A 17,071-nucleotide genomic window follows, 5' to 3' on the forward strand; every position below is an offset into this window, starting at 1 on the left:
ATGACCTAAGGCTCGTATTTCTGTGTGTTATTATGTTATAATTAAGTCTATGATTCGATAGAGCAGTCTGACTGAGCGACGGTAGGCAGCAGCAGGCTCGTAAGCATTCATTCAAACAGCACTTTTGTGCGTTTTGCCAGCAGCTCTTCGCAATGCTTCAAGCATTGAGCTGTTTATGACTTCAAGCCTATCAACTCCTGAAATTAGGCTGGTGTAACTGATGTGAAATGGCTAGCTAGTTAGCGTAGTGCGCGCTAATAGCGTTTCAAACATCACTCGCTCTGAGACTTGGAGTAGTTGTTCCCCTTACTCTGCATGGGTAATGCTGCTTCGAGGGTGGCTGTTGTCGATGTGTTCCTGGTTCGAGCCCAGGTATGGGGTGAGGAGAGGGATGGAAGCTATACTGTTACACTGGCAATACTAAAGTGCCTATAAGAACATCCAATAGTCAAAGGTATATGAAATACAAATCGTAAAGAGAGAAATAGTCCTATAATTCCTATAATAACTACAACCTAAAACTTCTTACCTGGGAATATTGAAGACTCATGTTAAAAGGAACCACCAGCTTTCATATGTTCTCATGTTCTGAGCAAGGAACCTAAATGTTAGCTTTCTTACATGGCACATATTCCACTTTTACGTTCTTCTCTAACACTTTGTTTTTGCATTATTTAAACCAAATTGAACATGTTTCATTATTTATTTGAGGATACACTGATTTTATTAATGTATTATATTAAGTTAAAATAAGTGTTCATCCAGTATTGTTGTAATTGTCATTATTACAAATAAATAAATAAAAATTGGCCGATTAATCGGTATCGGCTTTTTTTTGTGGTCCTCCAATAAGCTGTATCGGTATCGGCGCTGAAAAAAAATCATAATCGGTCGACCTCTACTCTCTATGTTAGTGATGGCTGTTTAACAGTCTGATGGCCTTGAGATAGAATCTGTTTTTCAGTCTCTCGGTCCCAGCTTTGATGCACCTGTACTGACCTCGCCTTCTGGATGATTGCGGGGTGAACAGGCAGTGGCTCAGGTGGTTGTTGTCCTTGATTATCTTTTTGGCCTTCCTGTAACATCGGGTGCTGTAGGTGTCCTGGAGGGCAGGTAGTTTGCCCCCGGTGATGCGTTGTGCAGACCGCACTACTCTCCGGAAAGCCTTGTGGTTGAGGGTGGTGCAATTGCCGTAGCAGGCGGTGATACATATTTAAAAGTTTGTGAGTGTTTTTGGTGACAAGCCAAATTTCTTCAGCCTCCTAAGGTTGAAGAGGGGCTGTTGCACCTTCACCACGCTGTCTGTGCGGGTGAACCATTTCAGTTTGTCCGTGATGTGTACGCCAAGGAACTTAAAACTTTCCACCTTCTCCACTACTGTCCCGTTGATGTGGATGGGGGTGTGCTCCCTCTGCAGTTTCCTGTAGTCCACGATCATCTCCTTTGTTTAGTTGACATTGAGAGAGAGGTTATTTTTATGACACCACACCCCGAGGGCCCTCACCTCTTCCCTGTAGGCCATCTCGTCATTGTTGGTAATCAGGCCTACCATTGTAGTGTCGTTTGCAAACTTGATGATTTGAGTTGGAAGCGTGCATGGCCACGCAGTCGTGGGTGAACAGGGAGTGCAGGAAAGGGCTGAGAACGCACCCAGGGTCTCGAGCTTAATGACGAGTTTGGAGGGTACCATGGTGTTAAATGCTGAGCTGTAGTCAGTGAACAGCATTCTTACATAAGTATTCCTCTTGTCCAGATGGGATAGGGCAGTGTGCAGTGTGATGGCGATTGCATCGTCAGTGGACCTATTGGGGCGGTGAACAAATTGGAGTGGGTCTAGGGTATCAGGTAGGGTGGACGTGATATGATCCTTGACTAGCCTCTCAAAGCACTTCATGATGACAGAAGTGAGTGCAATGGAAGCAGAACTAAGGGGTACGGTTACAACCTCTACTCAACGGCTGGATCAGTGTTAAACTGGGACTGTATGTTGTCATCAGTGATAGAACATGAGAGAGGGAATGAAAGAGGGGAAGAGTAGTTTGAGATGCAGAGGAAGGAAGATGGGAATTAAGAAAGAGGAGAGGGGGGTGGAAGAGAGGTGAAAGGGGATGAGATAAAAGAGAGTGAGAGAGAGAAACAGAAGGAAAGAGAAGACAGAGAGCATCACATATGGAGAATAAAACCGAGACGGTGAGAGGAATGGAAATGAGGAAAGTGCAGACTGCAGAGTCTTACATCATTTTTGGGCCGGCGGTCGGGTGCCAGGCGAAATGAGAGCTGCCCAGCAGGTAGTGTGAAGCAGCAGGGTGGAACTGAATTTAGTCCGAAGCAGAGAGGCAAAGCAGAACTCTCTTTATTTTCCTCTCTCTGTCATCTCAAAGGGTAATAGCTTCTATAAAGAAAAAACCTCCATTTACCTCAATGATGAGCGGTTGTACACTCAGTTGGTAAGAGTGTGGTGCTGGCATCCCCATGGTTGTGGGTTCACTTCCTGCAGAGAATGAATACACATGCTCTGATACTGCAGTCCGTCATTGAGTAATGTTAGAAAGGAAGGTGTTGAGAAGGTCATTCCCTATGAGATTAGTGCTGCTAATTGCTCATGTTTTAAATGCCTCCTCTGATAAATTACTGATGTTTTCTCCTTCCTCGTCTAGACATGATGGAAGACCTTTTGGATCACCAATAGTGTATGGATAGTCATGCATACATAGATTATCAGCGGAGGTGCATGTCCCACTACCTTCTGTTTTGGTATTGTGATCCACCCCATCCCCAGTACTTTCTTTGGGACAACTGAACAGGATGTGACAGCTGACGTCTACTTAGAAATACCTGTCATTCACAGACAAACATGTGCACGTGAGCACATCCACACACACACAGGCTGAGTCTCGCCCCAGTGATATGAGGGATTATAACCTGTCAGTCAGGGTGTGGATACACAGCAAGGGGTGGAGCTGTCTGCCATGTCAGATACTGAGACATCCAAAGTTAAGTAGATACCTGTCATATACATGTAGCTACCCCCCCCCCCCCCCCCACACACACACACACACACAGAGAGAGAGAGTAGACATCACTGAGGGCTTCTTACATGACATCAGGTGTTCGGCCCATTCATTTAAAATGACTCAAACATGCTTGAAATGCATCCTTGAAGAATGGCAGGCATTTGCATACCAGAATTATTTGTGATATCGTGGTCCTCTTTCACCCTTTTTTATTTGATTTATTTTTATTTCACCTTTATTTAACCAGGTAGGCAAGTTGAGAACAAGTTCTCATTTACAATTGTGACCTGGCCAAGATAAAGCAAAGCAGTTTGACACATACAACGACACAGAGTTACACATGGAGTAAAACAAACATACAGTCAATAATACAGTATAAACAAGTCTATATACGATGTGAGCAAATGAGGTGAGATAAGGGAGGTAAAGGCAAAAAAGTAGGGAAAGAGGTAGTTGTTTGGGCTAAATTATAGGTGGGATATGTACAGGTGCAGTAATATGTGAGCTGCTCTGACAGCTGGTGCTTAAATCTAGTGAGGGAGATAAGTGTTTCCAGTTTCAGAGATTTTTATAGTTCGTTCCAGTCATTGGCAGCAGAGAACTGGAAGGAGAGGCGGCCAAAGAAAGAATTGGTTTTGAGGGTGACTGCTGCTGGAGTGCGTGCTACAGGTGAGTGATGCTATGGTGACCAGCTAGCTGAGATAAGGGGGGACTTTACCTAGCAGGGTCTTGTAGATGACATGGAGCCAGTGGGTTTGGCGACGAGTATGAAGCGAGGGCCAGCCAACTAGAGCGTACAGGTCGCAAGGGTGGGTAGTATATGGATCTTTGGTGACAAAACAGATGGCACTGTGATAGACTGCGTACAATTTGTTGAGTAGGGTATTGGAGGCTATTTTGTAAATGACATCGCCGAAGTCGAGGATTGGTAGGATGGTCAGTTTTACAAGGGTATGTTTGGCAGCATGAGTGAAGGATGCTTTGTTTTCCGAAATAGGAAGCCAATTCTAGATTTAACTTTGGATTGGAGATGTTTGATGTGGGTCTGGAAGGAGAGTTTACAGTCTAACCAGACACCTAGGTATTTGTAGTTGTCCACATATTCTAAGTCAGAGCCGTCCAGAGTAGTGATTTCCCCAAATGATAATGTCACCTTGCTACCGTGTGCACTTTAGCCACTATATGTGTTTCGCAGTCGATGTCCATGATACATGTACACAAAATAATACATTCTCCCTGAATAAATGTTTTGTAGCCTTCTCTGCATAAAAGCATTGATTTCCACTTCTTGACAGAAGGACACCTATTACACTGGGCCTGGCAGAATACCAAACACACACACACACACTTTAAATAATGCACGAGCTGCAGCATCAATAACAATAACATCAGAGGTGTCCGATTTAATGGTTGGGTCATAAACTCTGTGACACACACAAGGCCCAGCTAATGTATGACTCCGTAAGGTTAAACTACGAGAGCCAAAAATTCACAGAGCCAAACAGCAAAGGTAGATTTAAAGGCAATGTACAGTCAAAATCATGTTTTTCATGAAATTGGATGACATTTAGATGAAACCAGATCAAAGTATGATGACCAAAGTCAAAAAAATGACTATTGCTTCTACATTGATAAAGTTTGTTCATAAATTTACTGGTCCGATCCCCCGTGTCAAACACTTGGATTCAGGAGGCGGGATTGTTAAGAGGATAGGATGAAATCACCTTAACGCTCTCATTTTAATACACCAATTGTAACATGCGTGTTTGCAAAGGGGTGTGGTTTAAATAGCTAGATACAGTGCATTCGGAAAGTATTCAGACCCTTTGACTTTTTCCACATTTTGTTACATTACAGCCTTATTAAAAAATGTATTACATTGTTTTCCCCCCTCAATCTAAACACAATACCACAAAATGACAAAGCAAAAACAGGTTTTTAGAAAATAAAAAAAAAGATATCAAATCAAATTTTATTTGTCACATGCGCCAAATAGACCTTACACTGAAATGTTTAGTTACACGCCTTTAACCAACAATGCAGTTCAAGAAATAGAGCTAAGGAAATATTTACTAAATAAACTACAGTAAAACATTTTTTATAAAAAATTTTTTGTAACACAATAAAATAACAATAATGGGGCTATATACAGGGGTACCGGTACCGAGTCAATGTACGGGGGTACAGGTTAGTCGAGAGGGAGGGGGGGGGGGGTGTCAATGAAAATAGTCTGGGTGGCCATTTGATTAATTTTGCAGCAGTCTTATGGCTTGAGGGTAGACGCTGTTAAGGAGCCCTTTTGGTTCTAGACTTGGCACTTCGGTACCGATGGCGTGCAGTAGCGGAGACAACAGTCAATGACTTGGGTGACTGGCGTATTTGACCATTTTCTTGGGCTTTCCTCTGACACCGCCTAGTATATAGGTCCTGGATGGCAGGAAGCTTGGCCCCAGTGATGTATTGGGCCATACGCACTACCCTCTGTAGCGCCTTATGGTCAGATGTCGAGCAGTTGCCATACCAGGCGGTGATGCAACCGGTCAGGATGCTCTCGATTGTGCAGCTGTAGAACTTTTTGAGGATCTGGGGACCCATGCCAAATCTTTTCAGTTTATTTTCATAAGTATTCAGACCCTTTACTCAGTAATTTGTTGAAGCACATTTGGCAGCGATTACAGCCTCGATTCTTTATGGGTATGATGCTACAAGCTTGGCACACCTTTGGGTAGTTTCTCCCATACTTCTCTGCAGATCCTCTCAAGCTCTGTCAGGTTGGATGGGGAGCGTCGCTGCACAGCTATTTTCAGGTCTCTCCAGAGATGTTCAGTCGGGTTCAAGTCCAGGCTGTGGCTGGGCCACTCAAGGACATTCTATCAGGCTTGAAGGTAAGACCCAGATGTAGACTGTGTCGGAGTAACAATGTGTATTACAGGCAGCAGGGCAGGCCAACGACAGGTCAAGGCAGGCAGGGGTCGATAACCAGAGTAGTGGGGTAAAGGTACAGGACGGCAGGCAGGCAGGCAGGCAGGCTCAGGGTCAGGTCAGGCAGAGGTCGGTAATCCAGAGGTGGGGAAAAGGTACAGGATGGTAGGCAGGCTCAGGGTCAGGGGCAGGCAGAGTGGTCAGGCAGGCAGGCTCAGAAACGGGACAGGCAAGGGACAAAACCAGGAGGGCGAGAAAAAGAGAGACTGGGGAAAAGCTGGAGCTGAGACGAAAAGCGCTGGTTGACTTGACAAACAAGATGAACTGGCAATATCCCCCCCCCCGGGGGCACCACCTGGCATCCTACCTGGGCGCATACCTGGTTGACCGGGGTGCCAGCAGTGGAAGTCGGCGATGACGACTGGGTCCAGGATGTCTCTAGCGGGGACCCAACACCTCTCCTCCAGGCCATAACCCTTACCCCACAGTCGCACAATCAGGAGGCGTCTCACAGTGTAAGCCTGTTGGCTGTTGATGAGACGGGGGAGAGGAGTGGGCCTGGAAACAGAAGACAAAGGGTTGTGAGACATGGGTTTAACTCGGGACACATGAAAGGTGGGGTGTATACGAAGGGTACGGGGCAACAGAAGATGAACAGCAGAGGGACTAATCATTTTAGAGATGGGAAATGGCCAATAAACCGGGGGGAGAGTTTGCGGGATTTTACCCGGAGGGGCAGATCCTGGGTGGATAGCCATACCTTCTGCCCGAGACGATACCAGGGAGCCTGGCAATCCCTGGACCCTGGCAATCCCGCTTGTCGTCGATACCTGGAGGTGGTCTTGAGGAGGGCCGACCGGGCTCTCCTCCAGGTACGACGACAGCGGTGGATAAACATCTGGGCAGAAGGAACACCGTACTCTTCCTTCTGCTCAGGGAAGAGCTGGGGCTGATACCCCAGGGAACATTCAAAGGGTGATAGGCCCGTGGCAGAGCAGGGAAGGGTGTTGCGTAAATATTCCACCCACACAAGCTGCTGGCTCCAGGTGGTGGGGTTGGCGGAGATCAGGCAGCACAGAGTTGTCTCAAGGTCCTGGTTGGCCCCCATTGGACTGGGGGTGGAACCCAGAGGACAGGCTGGCCGACGACCCAATGAGGGTGCAGAACGCCTTCCAGAACTGGGACAAGAACTGAGGACCCCAGTCGGAGACCATGTCCACGGTCGGTCCATGGATCTGGAAGACGTGCTGCACCATGAGCTGGGCCATCTCCTTGGCCAAGGGTAGTTTGGGGAGAGGAAAACCAGTCGACCACAGTCAAGACGGCAGTGTTGCCCTCAGATGGGGGGAGACCCGTGACGGAATTCAGGGATATGTGGGACCAGGGACGGTGAGGGACAGGCAGAGGTTGCAAAAGGCTAGCCGGAGCTTGCCGAGGAGTCTTGTTCTAAGCACACACTGCAATCGGTGACGAATGCGGAGACGTCAAGGACCATGGTGGGCCACCAAAAGTGTCGTTTCACAAATGCCAGGGTCTGGCGGGAACCCGGGTGGCAGGCCAGTCTGGAGGAGTGGGCCCGCTCCAGGACCGCGGAGCGGACTGTGTCAGGCATGAACATCCGGTTATCAGGACCCCCGTCCCCCGGGGGTTTGGCTGGGAACACTGTGCCTCCCCGACCTGTTTCTCTATACCCCAGTTGAGTGCCCTTGCCAGGCACTCAACTGGGATGGTCTCGGGCTCCGGGGTAATAGCCGTGGGGGTATAACGGCTGTGATATTTAAATTAAAATGCCTTCACAAATATTTTGCAACCTTTATGGCGCCACTATCAACATTTTGGTGCTCAAGTAAAACGGATATATATTTTTTATTTACTACCTTTTTTTTGCCAAATTTGGTCTTTAATAAAGAGTAGACAAACAAGTTCCCTACCTTCTTCCACTTGCCTCCTCCATTTTTGCGGTAATGCTGCAATCATATATTTTGGTTAACTGTACATGTGACATTACTCCACCTTTCCTATTCATAATATCATTAACAAAGATAGTTTGTGTTTTTTTTAATGTTCCCATAAATAATGTATTTTTTTCAGCAATTAGTATATTTGAATTTAATATTTATTTTCTGAAGGATGAAACTGGAATTGCAACCAGCTTCGTATGACTTGTTTTACAAATGGCGATAATTAAAATATTTTCAGATAACTGAAAGTGAGAGGTTGTAATCAAATCAAATCAAATCAAATATATTTATATAGCCCTTCGTACATCAGCTGATATCTCAAAGTGCTGTACAGAAACCCAGCCTAAAACCCCAAACAGCAAGCAATGCAGGTGTAGAAGCACGGTGGCTAGGAAAAACTCCCTAGAAAGGCCAATACCTAGGAAGAAACCTAGAGAGGAACCAGGCTATGTGGGGTGGCCAGTCCTCTTCTGGCTGTGCCGGGTGGAGATTATAACAGAACATGGCCAAGATGTTCAAATGTTCATAAATGACCAGCATGGTCGAATAATAATAAGGCAGAACAGTTGAAACTGGAGCAGCAGCACAGTCAGGTGGAAGTTGAAACTGGAGCAGCAGCATGGCCAGGTGGACTGGGGACAGCAAGGAGTCATCATGTCAGGTAGTCCTGGGGCATGGTCCTAGGGCTCAGGTCAGTTGAAACTGGAACAGCAGCATGGCCAGGTGGACTGGGGACAGCAAGGAGTCATCATGTCAGGTAGTCCTGGGGCATGGTCCTAGGGCTCAGGTCCTCCGAGAGAGAGAAAGAAAGAGAGAAGGAGAGAATTAGAGAACGCACACTTAGATTCACACAGGACACCGAATAGGACAGGAGAAGTACTCCAGATATAACAAACTGACCCCAGCCCCCCGACACATAAACTACTGCAGCATAAATACTGGAGGCTGAGACAGGAGGGGTCAGGAGACACTGTGGCCCCATCCGAGGACACCCCCGGACAGGGCCAAACAGGAAGGATATAACCCCACCCACTTTGCCAAAGCACAGCCCCCACACCACTAGAGGGATATCTTCAACCACCAACTTACCATCCTGAGACAAGGCTGAGTATAGCCCACAAAGATCTCCGCCACGGCACAACCCAAGGGGGGGGCGCCAACCCAGACAGGATGACCACAACAGTGAATCAACCCACTCAGGTGACGCACCCCCTCCAATCATTAAGATTAATCTGGATAAAGAGAAAAATACCGTATTTGAACAAGGGGTGAGCCATTCTTACTAATCTACTGGAGAACCAGTTTGGGTTTAAGTATAACTTTGGCATGCTTTTAGTGAGAGGCTTAATGCTTTAATATTTAATCACTTTAGCCCCTCAAACTTATTATCAGTATATAAATAAGCATGTTTAATTTTGTCTTGCTTTCCATTCCAAGTTTTTTTTCTCCAAATAATTTATATTGATAAAAATCTGTCGTAAATAGGTAAACTGGGATATATCTAAGTAATTAATCAGTGTGATTTTTCCATAAATAGACAAGTATTTACCTTTCCATGGTAGCAAGATCTTAACTATTAACTTCCTATTAAAATGAGTTGTACTACACTGGTTTATTTCTTTAAGGATATGAATAACTGTGTCTGGTGTTAGCTAGTTACAGGCTAGATGGGTCTTCAGCCAGCATGGAACAAAAGGGGGGGAAGGTTCGTTCAAAACTCAGACGCAGTTGTCAAGTCAACACATCCATCAGTGCTGCTGTGAACCGCATCACATTTTGTACATAATTAGCTAGGTTTCCATCCAATTGATGACAGATTTTCATGAGAAAATCTGCATAAAGAAAATATGTGCATTTTCCCACCCAACAAACTTGTTGTGGATAACAGTCAGTGCATGATGACTTGGTGTACACAAAATGTACCTTTTCTCTTAAGTTTTCATGTACCGAATACATTTTTTGAGTTCAATGTGTTTCCAGTGCATTTTCAACTCAACCTACAGTATTTCACAAAACCTGTTGTATTAAATAGTCATTTCCACCACCATTTCTCGCATAATACATTTTACAGACACAAAAAGATCCCACCATGTAGAATTAACAAATGATCTGTCAGCATTTATAAAATTGTACCGAAACAACATGTTTTTTGTAAAATTTTATTTACAATTTATATTTTTTTTATACAAAACATCCACATACAAACTACAACATACATACATACACAAACATTCACAACATCACCCCTGTCTAGATTCACCTGCTCACACCCCCATCTCCATCGCCCGTATCACTCTCTGCCACATGGCCTCAAACTGCACCATGTTGTTTCTCTCCGTCTCGCTTGCACTTTCAACATTTAGATAATAAAACCTTGACCTTTCCATTGTGTTAACGGTGGAGGATTGGTTGATTTCCAGTTTTTAAATATACTTTTTATTTTTTAAGGTAAATTTACATCGTACTACTTCTGACAGCCAACTTTCTAACTTTGCCCATAACTTTTGAACTTTATAGCATTCCTAGAAGGCATGGCTTATTGAGTCAGTAAATGTTTTTTTTATACGGTATGACTTTACTCACATAAAAACTGTGGATGGAAACGTGGTTAGTGATGCAATTTCAATGTTGATTGAGTAGCTTTGTGTTTCACCAAATTAGCTTGAGATGATTTTACTGCAACATTGCTTACTGCAATCCAAGTTACTTGGCATTTCAAAGATCTGTCAGTCAAGGCAAGCTCATGAATATAATCTCCCCGCCCACTCAGCCAGTCTTTTCAAACTTTCTGGTACTTAGCCATGAGAGAAAAATAAACATTTCTTACATTTTGAGCACTTCTATCCAAAACAAATATTATTTCTGATGTTTTAGTCACTCAAAAGGCTATTTTACATGTGCATCAGAATGACTGTTTGAGACTTTTAAATTCAGTTCCTCCCCTTGTCAGAGACACCACCCAGTTTACTGTAAGTACTCTGGCTGGGACTGAGGAGGAGAGAGGGATGGGGACAGATAGGGGAAGTGGAGAGAAATGGGTTCAGGGAAATGAGCTCATTCCCAGAGAAGGGAGAGAGAGAGAGAACAGCAGTGTTGTGGTCTGGGAGGTTCTAAATGGCAGAGTTGAGTCTCTGCCATGAGCTAGGTTAACAGATTTTCATACCAATATTCTCAAATCTGCATAAAATAATATATGCGCATTTTCCCACCAGAGATGTGATGCCATTAAATTGACTTGTTGCAGATAAAAGCCTGTGCGTGATGACGTAGTTCACATTACATTTGCGGTTAAATTCCCATGTACCAAAAAAAAGAAAGTTAAGCGGGTTTCCATCGCATTTTCAAATCTGCTGATGGTTTTGTCACAAAATGTTTTGCATTATATAGTGAATGTTCCCACTCTGGTATTGACACGTGCGGTATAGCCAACAGCTGGCAGATACAGTGCGGCTAGGCTCTACAGGCAGTGTTTGCCAACTTAGCGACTTGGTAGCTATATTTAGCGAGTATTCAGACCCCTCTAGCGACACATTTTCAAAAAATCAACTAGTGACAAATCTAGCGACCTTTTCTGGTGTTATTGGAGACTTTTGGAGACCCTGACATGAAAGCACGTTCGTTCTTACTCTTCTCAACGAGCAGCGGGTGCTGCGGTGCGTGGGCCCCACCCCCGTCCCAAAGCACTCACAGGCAGCTCAGTCCTCGCGCCCCTCCGCATCCAGACTGCAAATGAATCGCACATGCGGGAAGCCCCCGCTGGCTGATCCAGGGCGGGATGTCTATGTAAAATGTTCTTTGCCTAAAATAAAACACTGCACAAAAATCAATCACTGCATTTGACTCACACAGCCTCAGTCACTTACTCACCTTGTCCACTGTGTGTGTGCCTCTCTGTGACATAAGCTAAACATCTAGCTGGCTAGCTCATCATGTCTCAGTCTAAACTGTACACTCAAAAATACAGAAAGGAGTGGGAATCAAACCCTGAATTCAATAGCTGGTTGAAGCCGTTTATTGGAGATGATACATGGACATACTCCCTGTATTGTAAGGCTGATTTCTACGCCAAACTTAGTGATGTAAAAAACACACGACAACTCAAAAACATACTCAAAAGGCAAAGCCTTATAACAGTTCAAACCCAAAACAAGCTGCCATTTATGGTTAAAAAATTGACTCTGCAAAAAAGGCTGAGGCCACCATGGCATTAGCTATCTCTGAACACTGTTCCATGCTGGCATGTGATCACATTGGAGAAGCATGCAGAGCTGCTTTCTCAGACTCCATTGCTGCTACCCACTTCAAAGTGCACAGAAATGATTAATGGTGTTCTAGCACCATACTTTCTGAAAAAGTTGGTTGCAAATGTGGGTGATCAGCGTTTCAGCCTCCTCCTCAATGAGTCCACAGATGTAAGTGTTTCTAAGTACCTGGGGGTTGTGATAAGGTACTTTAGTGACACCAAGCAGACAATTGTATCAACATTTCTGGGACTTGTTGAGTTGGAGGAGATGCCAAATATATAGCCCGTGCTGTTGTGGCTTTCCTTGAGAAGTGTTGTCTTAAAAAAGAGAATCTCCTGGGGATAGGGACTGACAATGCCTCTGTTATGACAGGGATTAACAATGGGGTCCATAAAGTGCTGAAGGAGGAGTATGGCCTCAAATATCTGGTTCTTATTCGCTGTGTGTGCCACTCTCTCCAGCTTGCTCATTTGTAGTTATAAACATATTTAGTTTTTTACTCACTTTTTGTCTCTCCCAAGACATTATTCCTCTCTCCTACAGCGTCCATCACTTCTAGAGACTTCTAGTGACTTTTAGGACAGCCAATAGCTACTTTCCAATAGCTACTTTCCTTACTGAGGAGTTGGCAACACTGTCTACAGGTAGTCTAGTCTACTTGATGAGATTATTATCGATAAGAGCTAAATCCTTTTTTTGTCAAACGGCAACCAAGCATCGATCATCATGTCACCAGAATAAGACCCTTAATATTTATTGAAATCAGCATCAAGCTCATCACCCTGTGAAGTTCATCATAACTTATTTAATCTGTAGCCTAATAAACTGTGTGCTTTCCCGAATCGTCGTGGGAGGACCACACACCATATCATCGCGTGACTCCAATTTGACTTTGATATGATGGTTAATATATCAATATTTGTTCATAAAAGGAATTCCACTGCCATTTCTCACATTTAATTTTACAGACACAAAAAGATCACACTTTGTATAGCATATTTTGTTTTGCTGTTTCCATCAGGCCTGTCCTGTCATTTGTTATCCGACAAGTACTTTACTCTCATAAAAAGGTTGTATGGAAACCTGGTTATAGATGGAAAGTATTTACCTCCATGAAAACAACCCCAAGGAGCAGAGAGGGGAGACCCCAGTACGCGTTTATGAGGGTGTCACGCTTTATTGCTTCCATTGGGAGCTTTTTGGCACCTATTCTTCCTGTACAGTAAATGTTTATGGTGATGTATTTCCTCCTGAGTATACCATCGCTAAGGAGGGAGACCGTATATTTCACCAAATGGCTGCTATTTACTGTTCTGAGGCCAAGAGATAGGCCTAAGCCAATATGCTTAATTTCTTTGCTGTTTGCTATAGAGCATATTCACAACCAAATAGATACAGGGAGGATATCACAATGTACATTTGTGTATATTTATTGATACTGGGGAAATATGCTTGCTCTTTCTTTTACTTCTGTTGTGCATTCAGTTTTATGAGGATACAAATGCTTTGAACAATATTGTTTTTTCTCTGCCTGTTGCAGAAGCAATTATATGTGAATTCACTGCTAACAAAAGCTGGTTGTTATGTATTGTGTCTTTGTGGAAACCTTAGCAATAATCAAGAGACACTGTATACTGAAGATCTTGATGAATGTTGATTAATACACTTCGATATATTTGATGTTACACTTCTTATCCTCAAACTATCCCTCTGTTTTCTTCTCTTTTGCATCTCGTTCTACCAGGAAGTAGAGGTCAGTTTCTTTTTAATCTATATTCTACTCTTCCCTTTTTCTTTTGTCTGATGTCTTTAAAAAAATACTTGTAACTCATTTTCATTGTGTCTCTGTCTCTCTCTCTTTATTGCAATTTCCTCACTCTCCCGCCCGCCCTAGACACTTTCTCTCTCTCTCTCTCTCATTCAATTTGTCCATTTTAATGAGGATGGTTATTGTTGTAATGAAAGGAAAAATCACTCCACAACTATCTTTTGGCATTTCTTTCATTAGTCCACTGTTGATACAGTCCCAACATGTTTTGCATGTCAGCAATGACATTTTCAAGATTTAGGACTTTCAAAAAGCAAATGTAATTTGCCGCATCATCATGATGATGCAAATGACTTCATATGATGCAAAACGCATCACTATGATGATGTGGCAAATTATCATTTGCTTTTTGAAAGTCCTGTATCTTGAAAACGTCATTGCTGACATGCAAAACATTTGGGACTGTATCAACAGTGGACTAATGAAAAAAATACCAAAAGATAGTTGTGGAGTGATTTTTCCTTTAAGTATAAAAAGTCAGGATTACTATTCAAAGCCTGCTTCCCCCTGAAGCCATATGTTCCACAGCCGTATGCATCCAGACTCCATTCCCTATATTGTGCACTACTTTTGACTTTACACCAGAGCCCCATGGGATAAGTAGTGCGTTATATAGGGAATAGGGTGCCATTTGGGTCACACAGTGTGTGCAAGACTATTCTGGTGAATTACTACAGGCTGCCGTGCTGCTCCTTAAATCCCTATGTAGACCCATAGGGCTCTGGTCAAAAATAGTGCACTATATACCGAATAGGGTGCCATTTGGGAAGCAACCATTGACTCACTCACTCAGTTAATCATGATGCTTATTTTACTGTGGGTTAACTTGGAACTCTCTGTCTCTGCAGGATGACTATGTGCGGACCTTGGATGAGAATCAGGGAGGCTCTAATGAAAGTATGTTTCACCTAAGTTCTTTCAAGTACCCTTTTATCTATTACAGTGCCTTCAGAAAATATTCACACCCAAAGTTTGTTGTGTTACAGCCTCAATTTAAATGGATTAAATTTCGATTGTGTGTTCCTGGCCTACACACAATACCCCATAATGTCAAAGTGGAATTACTTTTGGGGAAATGTTACAAATTAATTAAAAATTCAAAGCTGAAATGTTTTGAGTCAATAAGTATTCAACCCCTTTGTTATTGCAAGCCTAAATAAGTTCAGGAGTAAACATTTGTTTAACAAGTCACATAATACTGTCATGACGTTGGCCTCTTTGGGTATAGCAACCCCATCCCCCTCTCCCTGCCTCCCCCTTGCCTCCTTCAACTAGGCTGCTGTGGTCAGAGGTCGTAAATTCCTGAGAAGACCCTGCCACATGGCCACATAGTAGAGAGAGAGTACATTTTCATAGAGCACAAGGGAAATTCTTCCACCTCACAGGACTTGAGGTACAAACAAATTTCATGTTCCGGAGAAAGTATAAAAGATCGGTGAAGAATCCAGCTACGAACTGGTCCCTTTGGTACAACTTGGGGAAGCTAATGGGAGACGGTGTGGCCACATCACCATAACGCTGTTTATATAATAGCCTCAGATATGAGGTTTACATCTAATTGTTGTATAAGATGAATGAGTGAGTATGATACTGTTTGTATAATTGTGAAATATGATTTTGGACTGTTTAATGACGAAAAATACAATTCCCTTTTGATTTTAACTAAATCAGAGGACCGCCCCTGAGCCCAGTTAGGGTCAGACATCCTGGGACAGCCCTCTTCGGCCCTTCCGAATAAAACTCCCACTCGGGTTTTTGATCAGCAGACTGAGCTTACCTCAATTATGAGATGGCTAAAGGTTGCAGACCATGTTTTCCTCCATTAGGAGGACAAAGGTTGTAGACCATTGCTGAATCTTTTAACCGTACCACGTGGTTAAACTCTTAGACCATCGATACCGACAGAATAAGAACAAGTCTTTGATATTAATTACTAGTCTGAAGCTAGGAATTCGGTATCATTGAACGCGAAGAACGACAACCGCCGAAACATACATTCTATAACGAATGTCACTCTGAACAATCCCCTCTAACCACAACCGAGAGAGAGAGGGACAATTCTACAAAATAAATGTACTTTTCACCGGCGATCAAGACGACACACTGAGCGTAAATATATATGTTGATTGCAATTGTTCCCTAATGAGTGAGCGTTCATGTGCAAAGAATTAGCATTTCAATTGTTATAATTATCACTTTGTAGTGACTTCTTGGTCGACCCCCACTTCACCTTTTGTCTAACAAGCCACCATGCCGGTTTAGCCCACTAGGGTACATTCTCCTATCATTACTTTTACCTCGGTTGTTTGTTTGTTTATGCATTTCTGTGAATTACTCAGTTAGTAATAAATAAATGATTTAATTGATGTATGGATGACTCATAGTGAAGACTGGGTTCGTGCAGATAACCAATCATTTATGACGTTTGGAATGAGACTAACGTGAGGTAAAGTACTAATTGATCAGATAAAATATCTGAAAAGTTATTTTAGGAAATGATAACTTTGTAATCTGAATATTTTTCCTTGGTGCCCCGACTTCCTAGTTAATTAGTTACGTGATTAATCAGTTGATCGCGTAGTAACTAATTACAGAGAATCTTTGATAAAAAGTTTTCAGTTAATGATAGTAAAGACACGACAATACGTTGCATGCGCTCACTCTGTGTGCAATAATAGTGCTTAACATGATTTTTGAATGTCATCTCTGTAGCCCACACATACAATTATCTGTACACAGATTCAACCACAAAGACCAGAGATGTTTTCCAATGGCTCACCTATTGGTAGATGGGTAAAAATATAAAAGCAGACATTGAATATCCCTTTGAGCATTGTGGTTACTAATGTGCGGGAGCACAGCCAATGTGCGGGAGCACTGCGGGAGAACTGGTTGGTCGGACCAAATGAGGTAGTATATACCTGTACATGAACGTATAGTAAAAGTGGCTATGCATATAAGATAAACAGAGAGTAGCAGCAGCGTAAAAGAGGGGTGGGGGGCGCACACAATGCAAATTGTCCGGGTAACTATTTGTTTACCTGTTCAGGAGTCTTATGGCTTGGGTGTAAAAACTGTTGAGAAGCCTTTTTGTCCTATACT

The 17,071-nt window shown here is 43.3% G+C and overlaps 1 protein-coding gene across 2 annotated transcripts in view; it reads left to right on the forward strand.

Annotated features, from left to right (window-relative positions):
* Nucleotides 1–17,071, forward strand: part of LOC109898886 (testican-2-like) — a 67,653-nt gene that overhangs the window by 15,479 nt on the left and 35,103 nt on the right. Inside the window, exons 2-3 of one of the 2 annotated variants that reach the window (XM_031835556.1) lie at nucleotides 13,886–13,894; nucleotides 14,818–14,866. In XM_031835556.1, the coding sequence (XP_031691416.1) occupies nucleotides 13,886–13,894; nucleotides 14,818–14,866 (58 nt within the window). The remainder of the gene's footprint in view (nucleotides 1–13,885; nucleotides 13,895–14,817; nucleotides 14,867–17,071) is intronic. The other variant, XM_031835557.1, reaches the window with a different exon arrangement.

This window comes from Oncorhynchus kisutch, linkage group LG11 (genome assembly GCF_002021735.2).
Source record: "Oncorhynchus kisutch isolate 150728-3 linkage group LG11, Okis_V2, whole genome shotgun sequence".
Lineage (NCBI taxonomy): Eukaryota > Metazoa > Chordata > Actinopteri > Salmoniformes > Salmonidae > Oncorhynchus > Oncorhynchus kisutch.